We start from the raw sequence: 19,407 nt of genomic DNA, 5'->3' as shown, positions 1-19,407 counted from the left end.
CCCTAGTTTAACATTTCTAGGATAGAACTAAAATTTACATACCTTTCTGAAAAACTGTTAATAAAATTATAAGTCACTATTCCAACTAAATAAGATTATAAATTAAACGTAATTAAGTCAACATTAAAATATCAAAATGGTCCATGCAGTAAAATTACGCGTCAATGTGAAAGATAAAAAAAAATTAACGTGTGTTACAGAGGATGTCTGTGGGTCATCCTCCCCATCTGCGTCACCATCATCACTGGCTGCCAGAGAACATCTCTCTCATGCATAACACTTCAACCTCCACCACAGACGCGTACACCTACTCGTTCACTGACTCGGCTCTCTTGTGGAACGACTCATATAACCTCACTGAGTCGACTCCCGTAGTGAACGGATCACGGTCTGGGGTGGACCCGGTGGTGTTCATCTACGCGTCTTCCTTCCTCATCGTCTTCTGTACAGTTTCTCTTGCTGTTAACGTCGTCATTCTGAGCTCAGTCTGCTTCATGAGATCCAGGTAAAGACACACAAAGAATAATTATTTTGTCACACTACACATGAGACTGAATTTAAAAGCTTTATCTTACATTCTTGGCAAATATTGTTCTTTAAAACCACTAGCTTAGTTTGAGAAGTATTCGTAAGAAATACTTAAATGGCAAATTTTGATGATTTAGTTCATAGGTTATTGAACACGTATGTTAAAATCTATTACACCTTTTTACGGAAAGAAAAACATCGTGAAACAAAAAAAAATTCATATACATACGTGGTGCAAAGACTATCTTCATGGACTTAAAGAAAAAAGTTCCACTATCAAGGGTTTGTTTTGGATTCGTGCCAATCAAGTCAAAGGCATTGAGAATTTTTTAAATCGTAGTATTTTCTAATCCAGTACTAATTTCCAACAGGGCTGATAAAAACTAATCGAACACAAAACCACAGGTTTAAAAAATTAAAAACTCCTTGATGAATAAAAACATTTAGCCTCACCTTATCATGATAAGCAATATGTATCTGTCATCAGTATTTCAAATACTGCACAGCTAAACACAAAATATGACAAGCCAAACTAAAAATCTGAAAAAAATGTAACAAAAACAAGTCCAACTTGGGACTTTCTAAAAGCTTACTGCTTTAACTGAGAAGATATACACATAGTTCCTAGAACATTTTTCTTTCCAGGATCTACCCAACTCTCTACATCAGCCTGAGTCTCGCCGGCGCAGACACCTTCTCCTTGTTCTTCTACGCGCTGGGGCTACTGTTCTTCACGTTGCTGCCGCGCCTAGGCGTGCGGTTTGACACACCCTGTGCCATGCTGATGTTAGAGGCGCTGCGGATGGGCGCTATCATGACCACCCTGTTCCACCTGGCTGCTCTAGCAGGCAACCACTACCTGGGCATCCTCCTCCCTCTGCACTACCCTGTCTACATGGCTCGCAGGAACATACAGTACTGCATCATAGTTCTGTGGACCATCCCGTCCTCTCTACTGGTGCTCGACATGTTCTTCCTAGAAGGAGATGGCTTCAAGATGTGCCCTTATCAGTGAGTCTTCTTATACATTTGCTGCTAACTGAGGATAGTGCCTTGGACTTTGGTGTAAAAAGTGAGGACATGTAAATTCTCTAGATTATCCACAAAAATGAGAGGGAAATTTTACAAACGTCTCCGTAAAACGTAACTATCAACAACAAATAAGTCCTATAACCTTTACATAATTGGTACAAATACTGGCTTTCGTGAGTAAATCCTAACAATTTTAACAGTAATTCCTTGTACTATATTTCTAAACTATGAATCTGTGGGTTGTAGATTTCTACCCAAGGCTTACAGTCATAGCATTGACGCTATCTGTTGTATTGTGTACGGATGGCATTTAATTTAGAACTGATAACAAATTTTTAGAGACAGGTGTGTAATTGTTTGTCGTTAATTCAAAATTATATTGTCTGATGCTCAGTGCAGCAATTGAACTCGATTGTATCTTAAAGAACAAAGAAGTAGAGACAAGTTGATTGTCATGACATTTTTGTCGTTAATTCAAAATTATATGGTCTGAAGTTTCAGAGCAACAATTTAACTCGATTGTATCAAAGATGAAGATTAGTTGTAATAGTTGTATACACTGTTAGCCTACCTAAACAATAGGTCTTGGTGAAATTAAATAAAACCTTGTGTCATAAAGGATTTTTATAAAGGATTATTTTTTCCAACTTGTGTTTCGTAGCTTTTTGAAGAGGTCCAAGTTCCGAACGCGGTTCTCCATCCCTTTCTTCACAACGCTGGGTATGATGATCTTCATATATCTCCACATCTACAAGCTGGTCTGCAAACACCAGAAACAGCCTCTGAATGGGAAATACCAAGGACGCAGATGCTACACGAGGAGATCCGGAGGCTTCTCCAGCAGCCAGGTGAACTCTTGAGATTATTTTTTTTATTTTCTCCCACTTTTCAAAATAATAAAAGCATATTGTTGTCTTATTTTAATAAGTATTTTTTATACTTATCAAATAAACTTGACTTGTTGAAAATATTTGGTAAATTGTAATTTCTACCAATCTGCGTCCATTAAAAACTTTACACACCATTAAAAACTACTTTACCTACGAGGTAATAGGTACTTCCAGCAGGATTTTACCAAAAGTACTGTTTTAGTTATAAAAAGAACAAATATTACATATCTTTTAGAGATACTACACATATTGAAACAGTTTATTTACAACATCTGGTCTAAAACAAACTAAACAAAATTTAAGTAATTTCAAAATTATTATTGTTATAAGTGCAAGAAAGCGGAAGTCGAGAGATCAACAATTGAATCGGTCGTTACCAGCTAGTATAAGTTGGTGTTCGAAGCATTACAAATTTACTGTTTTCTTTCAATCCTTGAACCCAATTGGTCCGTTACTTAACCTTTAGTGCTGTAAAGCAAGTAAACAATGCGGTTAAGTGAAACTAAAAAAAAATAAACCTAGTTAAAAACAGGCATCGCTAAATTAAATTGATTTATTTCCCATAACACTGAAACGGGAATAATGCCAAAAATTAATCCTATTAATAAAGTAGTTTTAAGTAAAAAAATATCCTCGAAACCCTGCTATAAAAAGTTATGTAATTTTCAACTAAAAAGTGTATTAAAAGAGGTTTTATACTGTTTATTATGCATGAAACCTCACTTTAAGGTTTTAAGAAGTCTTAATCAACGTCACTTGGGGACAACTTGTATAATTAAAACAACACGCTTGGTGGTTGAATCCCTTAGCATACTGCAGCGAATTCAATTCTCACTCATGCAATGTTTCTTTTGAAATAACGCTCAATTTTCTATACCAGTAATTATAATTTACACCCTAATAACCTAATAAAAACACAAAAAGAGCAACACATTAATTTGGTAATATAAAATAATAAAATCATAACACAAAGGCCTACATAATATGTTACTTAAGGTAGTATTACAGCCTGACTTCAACCAGGTTCTAACAGATGAAAGAGGAGGGATATTTTGGTGTTTTATACTTTGAAAGAGGGGACATATCCCTTAGGATGCAATATCCTTGGAAAGTTTACATACTACTAATTAATTGTGCACTCTTGTATAGTTCACCGTGTTAACAATGTATATACTGTATCTGAATAAATAAACAGTACCAGCAAACTAACACTTACTTTCTCCCATTAGCTTGTTTACGACCCTATTGGGTAAGCTGTGGCAGTAACTATGATATTAGGGAAAATCATAAAAATTGCAATAGATTTTGAACCGCATTTCTTACAGCGTAGGGTGGTGTACCATTTACTTAAGAGTTAAAAGGACAACAAGATTATACATTTGAAAAAATCGTTTGAGAAAACTATACAAACATCCAATTAATTTTATACTTTTCTTGTGTATAGACATATTTACACGACACACTGAGTCGTATAGTATTGTACTAAAATGTATATAATAATGGAGCCATATACTTTATTGGATTGTTTCGAATATCCTTCGGGGAGTATCTATCAAACATACCGATGCTTCAGAATATAACACCATTGAATAAACTGACTGTGGCCATAAATATACAATGGTAGTTTTATTCTTCTGCAGTAAACAGTTTTTCAACACTCATCATGATACACAATTGTTATGTTTAGTTTTTATCCTCTTTGGCTACATTTTATCAACTCTCTGACAGAATAAAATGATAAAAGTTACATAGAAAAATCATTGTGCTATTGTCTGAAGACATTTTTCATTATTGTTGACTCCCAAAAACTCCACCACGAAACATACGTCCACTGAGCTCCCAAGGAGATTATAAGGGAAGTAATAAGCCCATATTATTGCCGCGTGGAACATTTTAATGTTGGTTGATATTTTAAAAGACTAATACTGTACTGTATCTGTAAGACTGGTACTGTATCCAGGTAAACGAGAAGGCTATTATAACCACTCTGATGATCCTGGGCTCAACCATCTTCGGCTGGGCACCAGCATTTACGTACTACGCCCTGTTCTGCGAGGACTGTCTGTTCGCGGACTACTGGAACTTGCAAACACCGGGGGAACTGGCGGTGCTGCTGGTCATCAACTTCCTCATGATCTGCAAAACGGCCACCAACAGCTACATATACGCCTTCCGCATGAAGGAGATCAAGGTGGGAAAATAGTTTTACTCTAAATAGAACAAACTTGATGTATTTGACATGGGAAATGATGAATATAAGTGTACAATCGGTGAAATAAAATTAGTCTGTTAAAATTTAACAAATAAATCAGATCTCAGGGAAAATATCCAAAATAAACAGGAAGAATGTGCAATCAAAGTTGAGTAGGAATTACCAAGGTTGGTTGAGGATTATTTCATGCTACAATTATTTGCGTTTTAAGCATAGCGCTAAATCCTATACATGCATGTACAGGAAACGACAAAAAGCAAAACGCAGAGTGTATGGGGGAAACAAATTTAAATACAAATAGGAACAATGTAGTCAAAAGACCAACTGAAGATTACTGAAATTCGCCCCTTCTAAAATCCCCAGCCATATTAAAACACAAAATTATTATGTAAAAAAAAAAATATGACAATATATATTCTGGGTAACGATACTTTATCTTGGGAATTTACTATTACATTGGCAATAGTATTTTACTTAGTAATTGTGCATTGTTTTTACCCACTTTTACTGTTTTGATTGCAGATAGCACTGCGCCGGATGAGACGCAGACTGCTAATGTGTCTCTTCACCAACCAAATAGACTTCGACCAGTCCGACTGGACGGCCGGAGGGTTGACCAGGACCACGAGTCGTCAGTCCACCTCCAGGAGTCGCACCTTCGTCTACAGGATGAACTCTCTGCAGGACTCTCATGTGAACAACGGTGTGGCCAAACTATCTCCCGTTGACCCGTCCATGAGACGTTGTCGGTCCGCGAACTTTACCAGAAACAAGAGATGCAACACTTCAGTGTAGCACTATATATGTTTGTAAATACATGGGTTAGGTATTTGTGATATGAAAAGCATGGAGGAGAAGAAAAGGAGGAAAGTTGTGAATTAAGTAAAGAAAGAAATGGGAAGGATTAACAGAAGTTGGGAATGAGATGTATTGAGGAAATGGTGAGCAAGTAGGGCGGAATGGGAGGAGAGGGAATAATACAAGGTTCGACACTCAAGTTCAACCTGTTAAATAATGGCGTCATGGAAGGCCATTAAGTCGAGCGATAAGTTCGAGAGAGGTAAAATAAAGCACACTGTCACCGGGGTACTTTGTCAGATATTGGTATTGATAGATGGAAGAGGAGATCAACAGCAGTACCTACACGAATACCATTTATAAATTAACGGTTGATAAGAGGAGAGTAAAGAAATAGATATGGTGGGCTGGGAAGTAGAAGATAAGGAAGAGGAGATAAGGAATTTTTTTATGATTGAATGTGTTTGGATAGATGATAAATGAAGGAAAAAATATAAAAAAAAGGAAATATACTATGATAGATGATAAGGATTTGGGAAAAGGAAAGATGAAGGAATTGGAAAATGAACGACGACGAGGAAGAAGAAATAAATAGCAATATCAAACAAATGGAAACGATTGTATGAAACGAGTGTATGAACCGATGAAAAGTGAAACAGTAGCTTAAACTACTGGATAGTAAATATAAAAAAGAAAATTAAAAGCACCCAGTGAGCATTCATTATATTTCGCTATCCCTTATCAATGATGTCCAATAAAAAATTTGAAAAATATGGTAACAACGCTGTCATTCTTTAAAGTTGGTACATAACAAATATTGAACGTGCGTGTACTTATATGTACATATATACATATCTGTACATATATGTTTGATGTACTTTTATGTTTTACATAATATAAAAATATAAAGCATATTAAAGTTATTTGAATACCTTCACATTAACTTATTTAAAAACTGGAATAATATAATTTTAATATTTGTAACAACGTATTTGAAGCAGACAAGCTTTGCGTGTTACTAAGATTATTTTAAGCTGTAAATAAATAATCTTGATTCACATAAAATAATAGTTTTCTAGTTTATGGATATTTTTTTCTAAAACGTTACCGATAAATTTATTTTATTATACTATTGACATTTTATAAAAAAACATTTTCTTCTCCCCGTATCAGCAAACCCAAGTACTAGTCGAATTTAATGTTATTTAAATGTTGTACCGTATATGACTTGTTTATAGAAATATTTTAGTTGAAATGAAATCAGATAAATTTAAATTCGCATTTTCTACAGATTTGCTGAGGCAACTATCCAACATATTCATTTAGATTTTAATTATTCTTACTCTGACGATGTATCCTTTGAGATCATTCCTCAGTAACCATTGCCGTTTGAATTTAAGAGATACTTGTACATTTTCACCTCCAACGATAAATTCTTACACTATAATTATTGATAACGGGCGTGTAAAGTTTTATAAATAGTTAATTATAATTCAGCATGTGTTGCATTTGAAGATAGCATTTCGACTGTTTAGCAGGGTTGAAAGCAAGATCCATACGATCACTGATACAAGAGTATAGATTAACCTAATATTTTCGAACAAAGTTTTCAAAGTGTGGGAGATTGGGGTGCAATTGTCGGGCTTACTAAAGGTTGTATTTTTCTATATGTTTTTGATGGTTCTTTGAGAAATTGAACTAGGTATTAAGTACTGTATTAGTATTTATCAAATTGTTGTTGAAATATATATTTATTACAATACGTATTTCATTTAAGCCGCAAAACTCCTAAACTTCGGAACATGATTTACGAATTACTTTTAATACGTTATTATTACTAACAGTGCCATGGTATTATTATTTGTTTGTACTAAGTGAAAAACCATAATATCCACCTTTTCGTAATAAAATTTGACAAAGCCTTACAGTGGAAATATTCAATATTTTTTTGTTTATGAAATTGTTAAGGTATTTTGTCAACCAAAATAGAGAGTATTATAAATTCTAATGCAGAACTTAAATATAAACAGTTAAAACTTTTTATTTATTAAGAAATAATCCATAGGAAAGTCTTGTAATTGAATCAGACTAATGGCTTACACTAATATCTCCACTAACTTAGCCACATCTCCAAGGTTGACATTATCTGTTGATTACATAAACAAGGTCAACTGGCCTTAAGGGATACGCAGTTGATTAATTGCAATCTTAGTTGGTTTACTGCTGTTATTATGTGATGATTGTTATTATAAATGGAATTTCCACTGAAACTTAAATAATAAAAGCCAAAATTAGCTGAAAATACGTGAGTTTCCTTTACTGCTTTTACAATCGAAATAAACTACACCGAGCCATGGCTCGGTCCCCAGGTACTACTAGATTAAATATTAACACAAATAATTAGATTTAATTGCTATACCGTTTAAAAACATTCCTCACAACGTTAAAATATTTTTCTTACCGCTTATAACGTTGGTTATTTTTAAGTGAGTAAACGAATCAACTTGCATTTTCAATTATAGCCATGAATGAGTAACGTTTAAAATGTACACTATTAATCACGACCAAAATATAGTATTGTAAGTTACCTTTTAGAAGAATCGCGACTAAAAATGTTATTCTGAAAAGTGTTTTTCTTATATTTAAAGTAAAATATTCAACATTATCGGCATACAGTATTGTGATTGCTGTTAAAGAAACAAGCCGAAAGAAGACCGAAGTGTTCTCTTAGAATCGTTTGACAGTGTGAAAGATGGTAACTGGTAAAGATGGTGATGAATGGCAACTAAGGGACCTACAGTTTATAGTGGAATCCGAACCACATTTTTGCCTTGGTAATTAATGAAGTGCATTCCTATAAATATCCACAATTCGTGACCTCCTGGTAGCTGGATTACAGGACGACGGCACCCTCCCAGTCACTATATATTTATATATTTTTAACGTTATAACATGATTGTTTATTTTATAATATAAAATAGATTTTATATTTATAATTTACCAAGGTTAGTTATATTTTTTGAAATAACTATTTTTTTTAGACAACCACCAAAAATCAAGGTTAGGTTGAAGTGTATAAATAAACCGCAAGTAGTGGCAATATACGGGTCCTATGACACTTTAGGCACGTTTTCCCCATAAGAATAACATGGTGAGCTTTTTTTAGCCACTTTTTTAAAAATCCAGCTCTCGGCCTATACAAGCCTATATAAATGTTCAATACCATTGTATAACACTATTACTATTTCAAATCCACATCCATTCACAAAATCGAGCGAGGTTTGCACGCGAACTCGTGCGCGCTCCCCCATATAAAATGCATGCTACCCATATAAAATAATGTTAAATTTTTTTCTTACTTTTTGATTTTTTTATGTTGTAATGTTGTTTATAATCAAAAGTTGACACCCACTACGTTTGCCAGAATTTCAACCGTTTTGCCGTATCTCAAGCCGTTTTCGAGATATAAGCGTTTTTAGATAGTTTTACGGACTTAGACGATTTTTCATGGTAAATTTTATTTGTACCCATATAAAATAATGTTAAATTTTTTTCTTACTTTTTGATTTTTTTTATGTTGTAATATTGTTTATAATCAAAAGTTGACACCCACTACGTTTGCCAGAATTTCAACCGTTTTGCCGTATCTCAAGCCGTTTTCAAGATATAAGCGTTTTTAGGCAGTTTTACGGACTTAGACGATTTTTCATGGTAAATTTTATTTGTACCCATATAAAATAATGTTAAATTTGTTTCTTACTTTTTGATTTTTTTATGTTGTAATATTGTTTATAATCAAAAGTTGACACCCACTACGTTTGCCAGAATTTCAACCGTTTTGCCGTATCTCAAGCCGTTTTAGAGATATAAGCGTTTTTAGATAGTTTTACGAACACTGCCGCAAGGGCCAAGTGAAGCGGTCATGAGACTGGGGAATCCCCAGGTGGTGACGTCACCGGGGACGAGCCTATATATAGAAGTGGCATCCGGGTGATATTTCATTCTCGTGCGCAATGCCGACCTGTCAACACTGCTCCGCCTCGCTGTCCAAGAAGAGCAATTTGGTCCGCCACTACCAACGATATAAACAACTCATGGATCGCTGGCTCAGTGTTGGCCGCGCGGTCGAGCTTCCCCCACCACCTACTGGCAGAAGCCGACGCAGCCCATACATTCACCATTATAAAACACGCTTTTTATTTGCTGCACTGTTGAAATTTATAGGGATAAAATATTGCTAACGCTTGTCAAACTCTTTTTACTAGTTAAACCAAAAGGTTTAACTAGTAAAAAGAGTTTGACAAGCGTTAGCAATCACTCATAAAAATGTCTGTTTTGTTTCTTGCAGAAAATAACCCATTTGAATTCTTTAAAACTACAAATTCACTAAACCCGTTTTGTAGAGTTTTTTAGACAACTGATATTGCTAGTTCCAAATTGTACATGGTAAAATAATAAGTTATTACAAAGAAGAAATATAAAGTACAATATTTGTGTTTAAAATTCTATTTTATTAATCGAAAAACTATTACATAAACATTTAGAATAATTTTGCTAAGTTTTTGCCGCAGTGGTAACGTAAATGTTTGACGTAAACGCGATATTTTTTCTTTCAATGTTTAATGACAATGTATCTTAAAAAATAGGTCATAAAAAAGTATGCCTATCACGTTAATGTCAAGCATAGATTTGCGGTAAAAACTGGACAAATGTAGTAGGGTTTTTAAAAGTTCAAATGTGTTATTTTTGGCATGTATTAGCAATATTTTATATCTATATATTTAAACAGAGCAGCAACTTAAAAAGGCGCGTTTTACAATGGTGAGTGTATGGGCTGCGTCGGCTACTGCCAGTAGATGGTGGGGGGAGCTAGACCGAAAACAGCGCCCGCAGTGCTACTGAGAGCGCAATCCAGTAGTTTTTACATCGTTGGCCACTACAAGCTAGTACATCAAATGAAGGTGAAACTGTGCAAGGTATGTGATTTAATCTGTGATGATAATGTGGTTCTAAAATCGCATATATTACAAAGTCATAAGAATTGTAATTTTTGTAAGAAAAATGTGGTTGGTCATTTTAAAAGACATGTCAGTTCTTGCAATAATTGTCCATATACAATGATTGAATTTGTTGGTGAATCGATTAGAAATGAACTTAAAAATACTCTTCAGTCTTGTCCTCTTCCAATAAAATGGACTTTAGTAAGGAGAATTAAATTTATAAAATATTCAATGGATCAAAATGGGCAATTAGTTAATGAAAAAGAATGTATTGCAGATTTTAGAAGCCTTACCACCTTAACTATTGAGAAAAGAGATTTAATTCACCAAATTGAAAATGCACTTTTAAAGATTGATGCTTCCATACACAAATATCAAGCCCAAGGCAGTGGATGGATTTATGACCATACTAAATATTGGCAGTTACATGTTTACAAGTATAAGCCCCTAACTCCAAAGTCATATATCCCTACACCAGAGAGTGTTAAATTGACAAAAGCAGTTTTAAATATAAAAAATGATGATAATAAATGCTTTCTTTGGTCGGTATTAGCAGCTTTACATCCAATGAATAATACACATCAAAATGTTAAAAGAGTCTCTAGCTATGCACCCTACATAGGTCAGTTGAATATGACAAACATAAAGTATCCTGTGAAATTAGCTGATATAGATAAATTTGAAAGACAAAATAATATAAGTGTTAATGTTTTTGGAGTTGAAGGTCAGAAATGTATATATCCATTAAGAACAACCAAACTAAATAGTAATACTCATATAGATTTATTATTATTACAAGAAGGTCGTAAATCACATTACTGTTTAATTCGTGATTTTGATAGGTTAATGTTCCACTCTACAAAAGATAATAATAAGAAGCATTTTTGCAAGTTGTGTTTACAACATTTTTATACTAATGATAAATTAGAACGTCACATAACATATTGTAAAAACTTTAATGCTCAACGAGTGGAAATGTCTAAACAAGATACATTACAATTTAAAAATTATAAATATCAACTTAAAGCCCCATTTGTGATTTATGCAGATTTTGAATGCTTTATAAACTCTAACAACCATACTCCATCTGGATTTGCATTTGTTGTAGTGAGAGATTCTAAGATTATTTCTGAAGAGTTATATAGTGGCGAAAATGTTATGGATGTGTTTTTCAAAAGGTTGTTTGAGTCTTATGACTTCATTAAAAGTCAAATGGCGATATATATTCCTCTTGTAATGACTCCTAAACAAGAGGCATCTTTCCAAAACTCAACGCATTGTCATATTTGTGAAAAGCCCCTATATTTTGATAGGGTGAGAGATCATTGTCATTCAAATGGTTACTACCGTGGAGCTGCCCACAATGATTGTAATTTAAACTATAAAGTAACAAAGAAAATCCCAGTATTCTTCCATAACTTAAAAAATTATGATGGTCATTTAATAATGCAACACTTGGGAAAGTTTAATCGTAAATTAAATTGCATAGCCAAAGATATGGAAAAGTACATTTCATTCTCAGTTGATGATTTAGTATTTTTGGATTCCTATAACTTTCTGTCCCTTCCATTATACAAATTAGCTTCCAATTTAAATACATTTAGATTCATAGATAATCCACTACTACAACGTAAAGGCGTATTTCCCTATGAATATATGACGGGACCAGATAAGTTTGCAGAGTCTCTACCCCCAATTGAATCATTCTATAGTACTCTAACTAAAGAACATATCTCTCCCATTGAATATGAACATGCTAAAAATGTATGGACCCATTTTAATATAAATAATTTACAAGAATATCATGATTTATATCTTAAAACAGATGTATTGCTACTGGCTGATGTCTTTGAGACATTTAGAGACCTGTGTTTAAAAGATTATAAACTTGACCCCGTACATATGTATTCACTTCCTGGATTAACATGGGAGGCCTGTCTTAGAATGACTGGTATAAAATTACAATTATTTCAAGATATTGACATGCATTTGTTCATAGAAAGTGCGATTAGAGGAGGAGTCAGTATGATTTCCACACATTACGCTAAAGCAAATAATAGATATATGGGTGAACACTATGATTCCAATCAAGAGAGTGTCTATTTAATATATTTAGACTGTAACTCACTATACTCTACAGCAATGTGCGAGCCACTGCCTGTGGATGGATTTTGTTGGACGAATGAGATAGACTACAAATACAATCAAAATGATGAGTTTGGATACATTTTAGAAGTTGATTTAAAATATGATAAAAGTTTACATGATTTACATAATGACTATCCATTAGCACCTGAGAAAATGAATGGCAAATTAATACCAAATTTAAATGACAAAACTAAATATATGTTACATTATAAAGCATTACAAAAATATGAGGAATTGGGTTTGATTGTTACAAAATACCACAGAATTTTAAAATTTAGACAGTCTAAATGGCTTGCGCCCTATATTGATTTTAATATTGAAAAACGCAAATGGGCTAAACATGATTTTGAAAAAGACTTTTACAAATTGTTAAATAATAGTCTCTTTGGTCGAACAATTATGAATCAACGAAAGTTTCGTGACATTTATCTCAAGGATGAGTCACTATTAACAAAATATGTCACTAATCCAAGGTTTGATTGTAGCAAAAAGTTCGATAACAATTTACATGCTATACATTTAAATAAATTAGTTGTTAAGTTTAATAAACCAATATATTTAGGCATGACAATTTTGGATATAAGTAAAGTAATAATGTATGATTTCCACTATAATTATATGTCAAAATTTAAGAACAAAAGATTTCTAATGACAGACACTGATTCTTTAATGTATTCTATAGTTACAGAGGACTTTTACAAGGAAATAGAATGTGACTTGCACTATTTTGATACCTCTGGATATAGTAAAGACCATTTCTTATACTCTGATAAAAATAAAAAAGTCACAGGCAAGTTTAAAGACGAATTAGATGGTCATATTATGTATGAATATTGTGGTTTAAGACCAAAGTTATATTCTTACATTCCTCTAAAATGGTTATATGAAGAAGACAAGCAAGCTTTAGAGGTGAAGAAAGCTAAAGGAGCTGATGGTGCCACAGTTAAACATCTCCTAAGACATCAACATTATTTGAACTGTCTTGCAACTGGGCAAGATTACTATGAGAATGTGACAAGAATTAAATCTACAAATCATCATCTTCAGACCTTAACCATGAACAAGAAAGTATTATCCTTTGACGATGACAAGAGGTTTATTCTGGAAGATGGCATCAATACTCTTGCGCTTGGTCATTATAAAATTGATCAAACATGAATTGTATGTGTAGATATATAATAAATGCAAATGTTAAAAAACTCCAGTCTTTTATTTATTTACCCTTACCATCCTCGTGATAGAATTGGTCAAACATAAATCTATATTTGCCATTATTCTTTGACCTTTCTTTGTCTATTACAAAAAAGCCATATTTTGTTTTATCCCAACATTGATGACAGAGATTTTTAAATTGGTCAAATGAAAAGTCATTACCAACATGATTGTGATATACATGTTTTAAATTTAAATCATCTTGTTTGAATAATATTAGGAAATTTACATTATCGCGTAAATGTTTGTGTACTTTGCTGTAAGATTGACACAAGTAAAAACAGTTAATATTTTTATGTCGACCCATTGAGAAAAAATTGTGTAATATTTGGACTATTTATGTCATCAAATACAACAACTGACTGTGATTTTACATCATTTGGTGTGATTTCACAGTCAGTAAACGTGTGTAATTTCACTTCATCACACAAACTAAATATTTCAATTATTTTTTTATATTTTTCTTGTTCTAATGATTTAGATATTAAATATAAGTTTGTAAATTTTAATCCTTCCTTTCTTACAATTAAGTTATAAATTACAACCGTCTTCCCACTTCCACTTGGACCACAAATAACACATCGAATATTGGTAGGAAATAGACCCAACTTCTTTGGTATATTTTCCTTAGTATGTACTATTTTAAATTTATGTTTTTGTTGAATAAAATACATTTTTTATATAATAAAAATGGTAAGAAATGATAATAAGAAAACATGTAAAAAGGGCAAAGGTTTATTCCTAAAGCCTTACAGGGGTCGAGGGTTATTGAATACTCTTATAAGTAACCTTCCATTTCCACTTCACATACCATCTTATCAGTACTGTGGACCTGGGAAGAATGTACGTGAGAATTTAGCTAAAAATGTACCTCCAAAAAATAAACTAGACTCTTATTGTAAAGAGCATGACATATTCTACATGAATAATCCCGATTCCGCTGCTCGGAACAGAGCAGACATGAGATTAGCAGACTTAGCTTGGACTAGAGTAACGGCCAAGGACGCAAGTCTTGCTGAAAGAGCAGCTGCTTATGCCGTGACAAATTTGATGAAGGCAAAAGCAAAAATGGGAATGGGATTAAAATTTAATAAAAAAGATGGACAACTACCAGCTGTTAGAGGCCGCAAAAGACGTGCCTCACTTCAGGGGAGTGTACCTAAAAAGCGAGCTAAAAAATCTAACACCAAGAGTAAAAGAGTGCGGAATAGTTAATTTAGATAGCTCATCTGGCACACATTGGACAGCATATCGTAAAAATAAAGATATTGTAATTTATTTTGACCCATTTGGAATCCAACCTCCAAAAGAAGTAATTAAATATTTTGAGGGATATAAAAACTACTATACAACCGATCAAATACAAGATTTAAATAGTTCAATTTGTGGAATTTTATGTTTATCATTCATAAAAAATATTTCTTTATAAAAATGGATTCATTTACTATAACATTTTCGGGTACAGAGCCAGAGCTAAAGTCAGTGTTCTTTCCTCCCATAGAATTAAATGATGATTATGTAATTGGATTAGTAGATTTTCAAAGTTATAATTCTATATTTAATGTTAAAAAACCTCTAAATACTTTAACATATTACAAAGTAGAGAAAAAAACATTACCAAAGGGAGAGGTCTCAGTTGATGATTTAAACCAGTTATTAAATGGTAAACTTAAAGTTATAATAGATAAAAATGGAGAAGCATTAATTAATACTAAATCCAAACTTTTATTCAAAGGGCTTATTCCAAAATTAAATCAACTTAAAGGCAACAAATTAACCATTGGAGAAGGTGATGATGTTTTCTATTATGATCACAATGCTCCAGTTACAATAGAAATTTCTGAAGGAACATATGAGGTGGTTGAGCTTGCAAAGGAAATTCAAAAGCAAATCCCAGACTTTTTCCTTACAGCTAATAATAAAACTATGAAAGCGACATTACTTTCTAGCCACGTGTTTGATTTTACAAAACCATGTTTAGGGTCTGTTTTATTGGGATTTAAAGGTATTTCTACTCCTGGTGTTCAGTTTGAATCTACAAATAAAATAAACATTAATAATGTAAATGTGATTAGAGTAAAATGTAATATTGCAAACGGGTCCTATTTAAACGGCAACAAATCACACACCATACATAGCTTTTATCCAGAAGCTCCTCCTGGCTACAAAATTATTGAAGTTCCAAGAAATATTATATATTTTCCTGTAAATAAGAGAAGTTTAGATGTTGTCAGTATTACATTTGCCGATCAACACGACAAGGCAATTGACTTTAACGGAGAAGAAACTACAATTACTTGTCATATAAAAAAGATATGAGAATTTATAACAATTTATCTATAAGTGTACAAAATGCTAGGTTCCTAAAATCAATAGGACTAAAGTTAAAATTTTCTATTAATAAAAATGGAAAATTTTTAGACGTTACAGGGAAATCCCAATTCAACGATAGTGTGGTTAAAATTACAAATCACTCCTATGTTCCCCACAACACTTTAGCAATAAATAATTCTGATGAAATTCGAATATGTATTAATAATCAAGATTTGCTAACTCTCCCATGTAGAAGTTATCTGTATATTAAGGGAGAAATTGAGAATCATGATAAAGGTCATTTTATAAATAATGCATTTGCGTTCTTATTTGATGAAATTAGATACGAAGTCGCAGGTAAAGAAATAGACATTGTAAGAAACCCAGGAATTTCTAGTCTTATGAAAATATTGAGCTCTTACAATAAAACAACTAAATTGTCAAATGTAGCATTTGATTCTGACACAAATTTAAAAGAGTTCCATAAAGGTGGCAAGTTTAGTACATGTTTGCCATTAGAGCTGTTAATGGGTGTATTCGAGGATTTTAATAAGGTATTAGTAAATGTCAAACAAGAATTGGTATTGAAAAGATCCAAAAATGATTTAAATTGTATATTAACAACCACTAGTGCTCCAGCTAGTGGCACTGCTGATATGATTCCCAAAATTACTCAATTCAATGGGTGATGCCACACGTAATACCATCAGATGGGGAGAAGTTACAATTACAAAAGATGTTATTGCAAAATAAAAATTTGCAAATTGCATTTAGAAGTTTAGAGCTGCATGAACTTCCATCATATCCCAATACCACAAGACATACATGGTCAGTAAAGACATCTTCAAGTTTAGAGAAGCCTAGGTATATTATATTTGGTTTCCAAACAGCTAGGGATAATAGTGCACGAAAAAGAACTGATGAATTTGATCACTGTAAATTAAAAAATCTCAAAGTACTTCTTAACTCTGAATATTATCCTTATAGTGATTTAAATCTCGACTTTGAAAATGGAGATGTCTCTAAAGCTTATGAGATGTTTATGAGGTTTAGAGAGACTTACTATAATACTATCCCAGATCCTATGATTAGTAGGGCTGAGTTTATGAAGAAATATCCACTAATTGTAATAGACTGTTCTAGACAGAACGAAACAGTGAAGGAAGGAATTGTTGATATTAAATTAGAGATTGAAACTGCAGAAAATGTGCCAGCAAATACATCTGCATATTGTTTGATAATACATGATAAAGTGTTTGAGTACAATCCTTTGTCAAATGAGATAAATAAAATGTAAATAAAAGATGAAAAACATTCAACAAGAATTAGTTGACTCTGCAAATCAAATACGAGAGAAATATAGAGCTTTAAAACGTGGCAAGTTTCTAGAGGCTGAAGAGAGGTTCCAAACATTCCAACCTTTAATAGAGCCATTACAAGAATTAAAGAAAATCACATCAGAGAGGCCTCGAATGGAGATACTCCCAATGACTCCATCTAGAATATCAATGATACCAAGATTACAACCATTACAGCAATCCACTCCACAGAAATTAGATTTTGGTCTTTTAGCATCAGACTATTTAGGAAATTACCTCAGTAAAAGTAGTATGACAGACACTACATATGGTATTAGACGAGAAGCAAATAAATTTTTTATTGGAAATAAGGAAGTTGATATTGCCAATGATGATGTTACAGTTGCAAATAAAACCTACAAGGGGACAAAAGGCTTGTGGCAGTTGTTAACTTTAAAAGAACCTGATGATTATACTCAGGCTGATTTGCAAAATTATAAAGACATTTTGGAAGCTACAAATGGGCATTTAAAGAGTTACAAAGACGGTGCACCAATTTCAAGTAATAGACATATTAAATATCTTAATATAATTAAACCTCTATTTAAATCTGTTGGTGAAGGTTTGAGACAAGTGACTGGCAATAAAATAGACTATATTTATTGGGATGATCCTAATGAGCTTGTAGATAGGTTAAGACTTCTTTGGCTAAGTCGCCAAGCCGGTAACTCAGGAGTGGATAATGAAATAGATTCCATTATTGAGGAATTGAGAGAAAGTGGTATTATTTATTAAATAAAAATATGTTTATAGATAAATTTTATCGTTTATATAATCCATATAATAAGCCTGCAGAACCCAGGGCTAGTCATGAACCTACTTTAAATTTAAAAGACGATAGTTGGAATTGTTTAAACCGTAAAATTGGTAATGTTAAAGATGGGGAGTTTGTAGATGATGTATCAACTTTGGGTCAGACATTAACTAGAAAAGGTGATGTATTTTTACAAGGTAAAACTAAATATGAATTTTTAGAATCTAAGAATAAAAATTGGAATGCTAAAAAACAGAAAATTACTAGTGTGGAAAAGGGTGAAAGTTTAGATGATGTGCCCACTTTACAACAGACTTTAATACGAAAAGAAGATGGTAAATTTGTACAAGACAATAATAATTATGAATTTTTAGAATCAGAAAATGGTGTTTGGAATGCTAAGAAACGGAAAATTACTAATGTGGAAAAGGGTGAAAGTTTAAATGATGTGCCCACTTTACAACAGACTTTAATACGAAAAGAAGATGGTAAATTTGTACAAGACGATAATAATTATGAATTTTTAGAATCAGAGAATGGTGTTTGGAATGCTAAGAAACAGAAACTTAGCGATTTGATGGAAGGTACAGATAGTAAAGATGCTGTGAATGTTTCACAAGTTCCAAAAATGGAAGCAGGCTATTGGGATTTTAATAATAAAAGGTTAGTATGTGTTAAACCTGCCATTGATGACACTGACTGTGTTACAAAAGAACAGACTATAACTTTTGATAATAAAGAAAAATGTTGGGATGCCAAAAAACAATATATAAGAAATCTACCAATGGGGGAATATTTAGATGATATTTGTTTAATGTCACAAGCTATGTATTATGATGGATCAAAATTTGTATATGCAGGAAGAAAATTTAATTTGATGGAATACAATCCTGATTTATTAGTTGCCGACCCTACATCTTTGAGCGGATTTAAGTATATAGATAATAGACCATATATACCAGAAAACTATGTATTTAAAAGAATGGAAGATAATCTATTGATTGGGGCTAATGGTAATATATTTACAGTACAAGGAAAGAGTGATGTTATAAAAAATGAATGAAATTGCATACGAACTTCATAAGCCTGCAAGAAAGAATTTCATTAGAAGGTCTTTTAAAGTATTAGGTATAAACGAAACTGTACAAATAGATTTAATTGA

The 19,407-nt window shown here is 32.7% G+C and overlaps 1 protein-coding gene across 1 annotated transcript; it reads left to right on the top strand.

Annotated features, from left to right (window-relative positions):
• Positions 1-203: 203 nt before the first annotated feature.
• LOC129005770 (melanocyte-stimulating hormone receptor-like) lies at positions 204-5,525 on the top strand. Its single transcript, XM_054434779.1, has 5 exons — positions 204-505; positions 1,174-1,539; positions 2,222-2,408; positions 4,411-4,641; positions 5,185-5,525. Exons 1-5 carry the CDS (start codon positions 204-206, stop codon positions 5,455-5,457), a joined length of 1,359 nt encoding a protein of 452 aa, XP_054290754.1. The 3' UTR covers positions 5,458-5,525.
• Positions 5,526-19,407: the final 13,882 nt, after the last annotated feature.

This window comes from Macrosteles quadrilineatus, unplaced genomic scaffold (assembly GCF_028750875.1).
Source record: "Macrosteles quadrilineatus isolate MER2022 unplaced genomic scaffold, UCM_ALF_1.0 Scaffold_32__1_contigs__length_1466915, whole genome shotgun sequence".
NCBI classification, from domain to species: domain Eukaryota; kingdom Metazoa; phylum Arthropoda; class Insecta; order Hemiptera; family Cicadellidae; genus Macrosteles; species Macrosteles quadrilineatus.
Note: the sequence above shows the minus strand (reverse complement) of the source record. Positions and strands in the feature narration are given on the sequence as shown.

Coding starts and splice junctions, on each gene's coding strand:
- LOC129005770 (XM_054434779.1), top strand. CDS start 204: ATGTCTGTGGGTCATCCTCCCCATCTGCGTCACCATCATCACTGGCTG. Junction 1,540..2,221: donor TTCAAGATGTGCCCTTATCA/GTGAGTCTTCTT, acceptor TGTGTTTCGTAG/CTTTTTGAAGAGGTCCAAGT. Junction 4,642..5,184: donor TCCGCATGAAGGAGATCAAG/GTGGGAAAATAG, acceptor TTTTGATTGCAG/ATAGCACTGCGCCGGATGAG.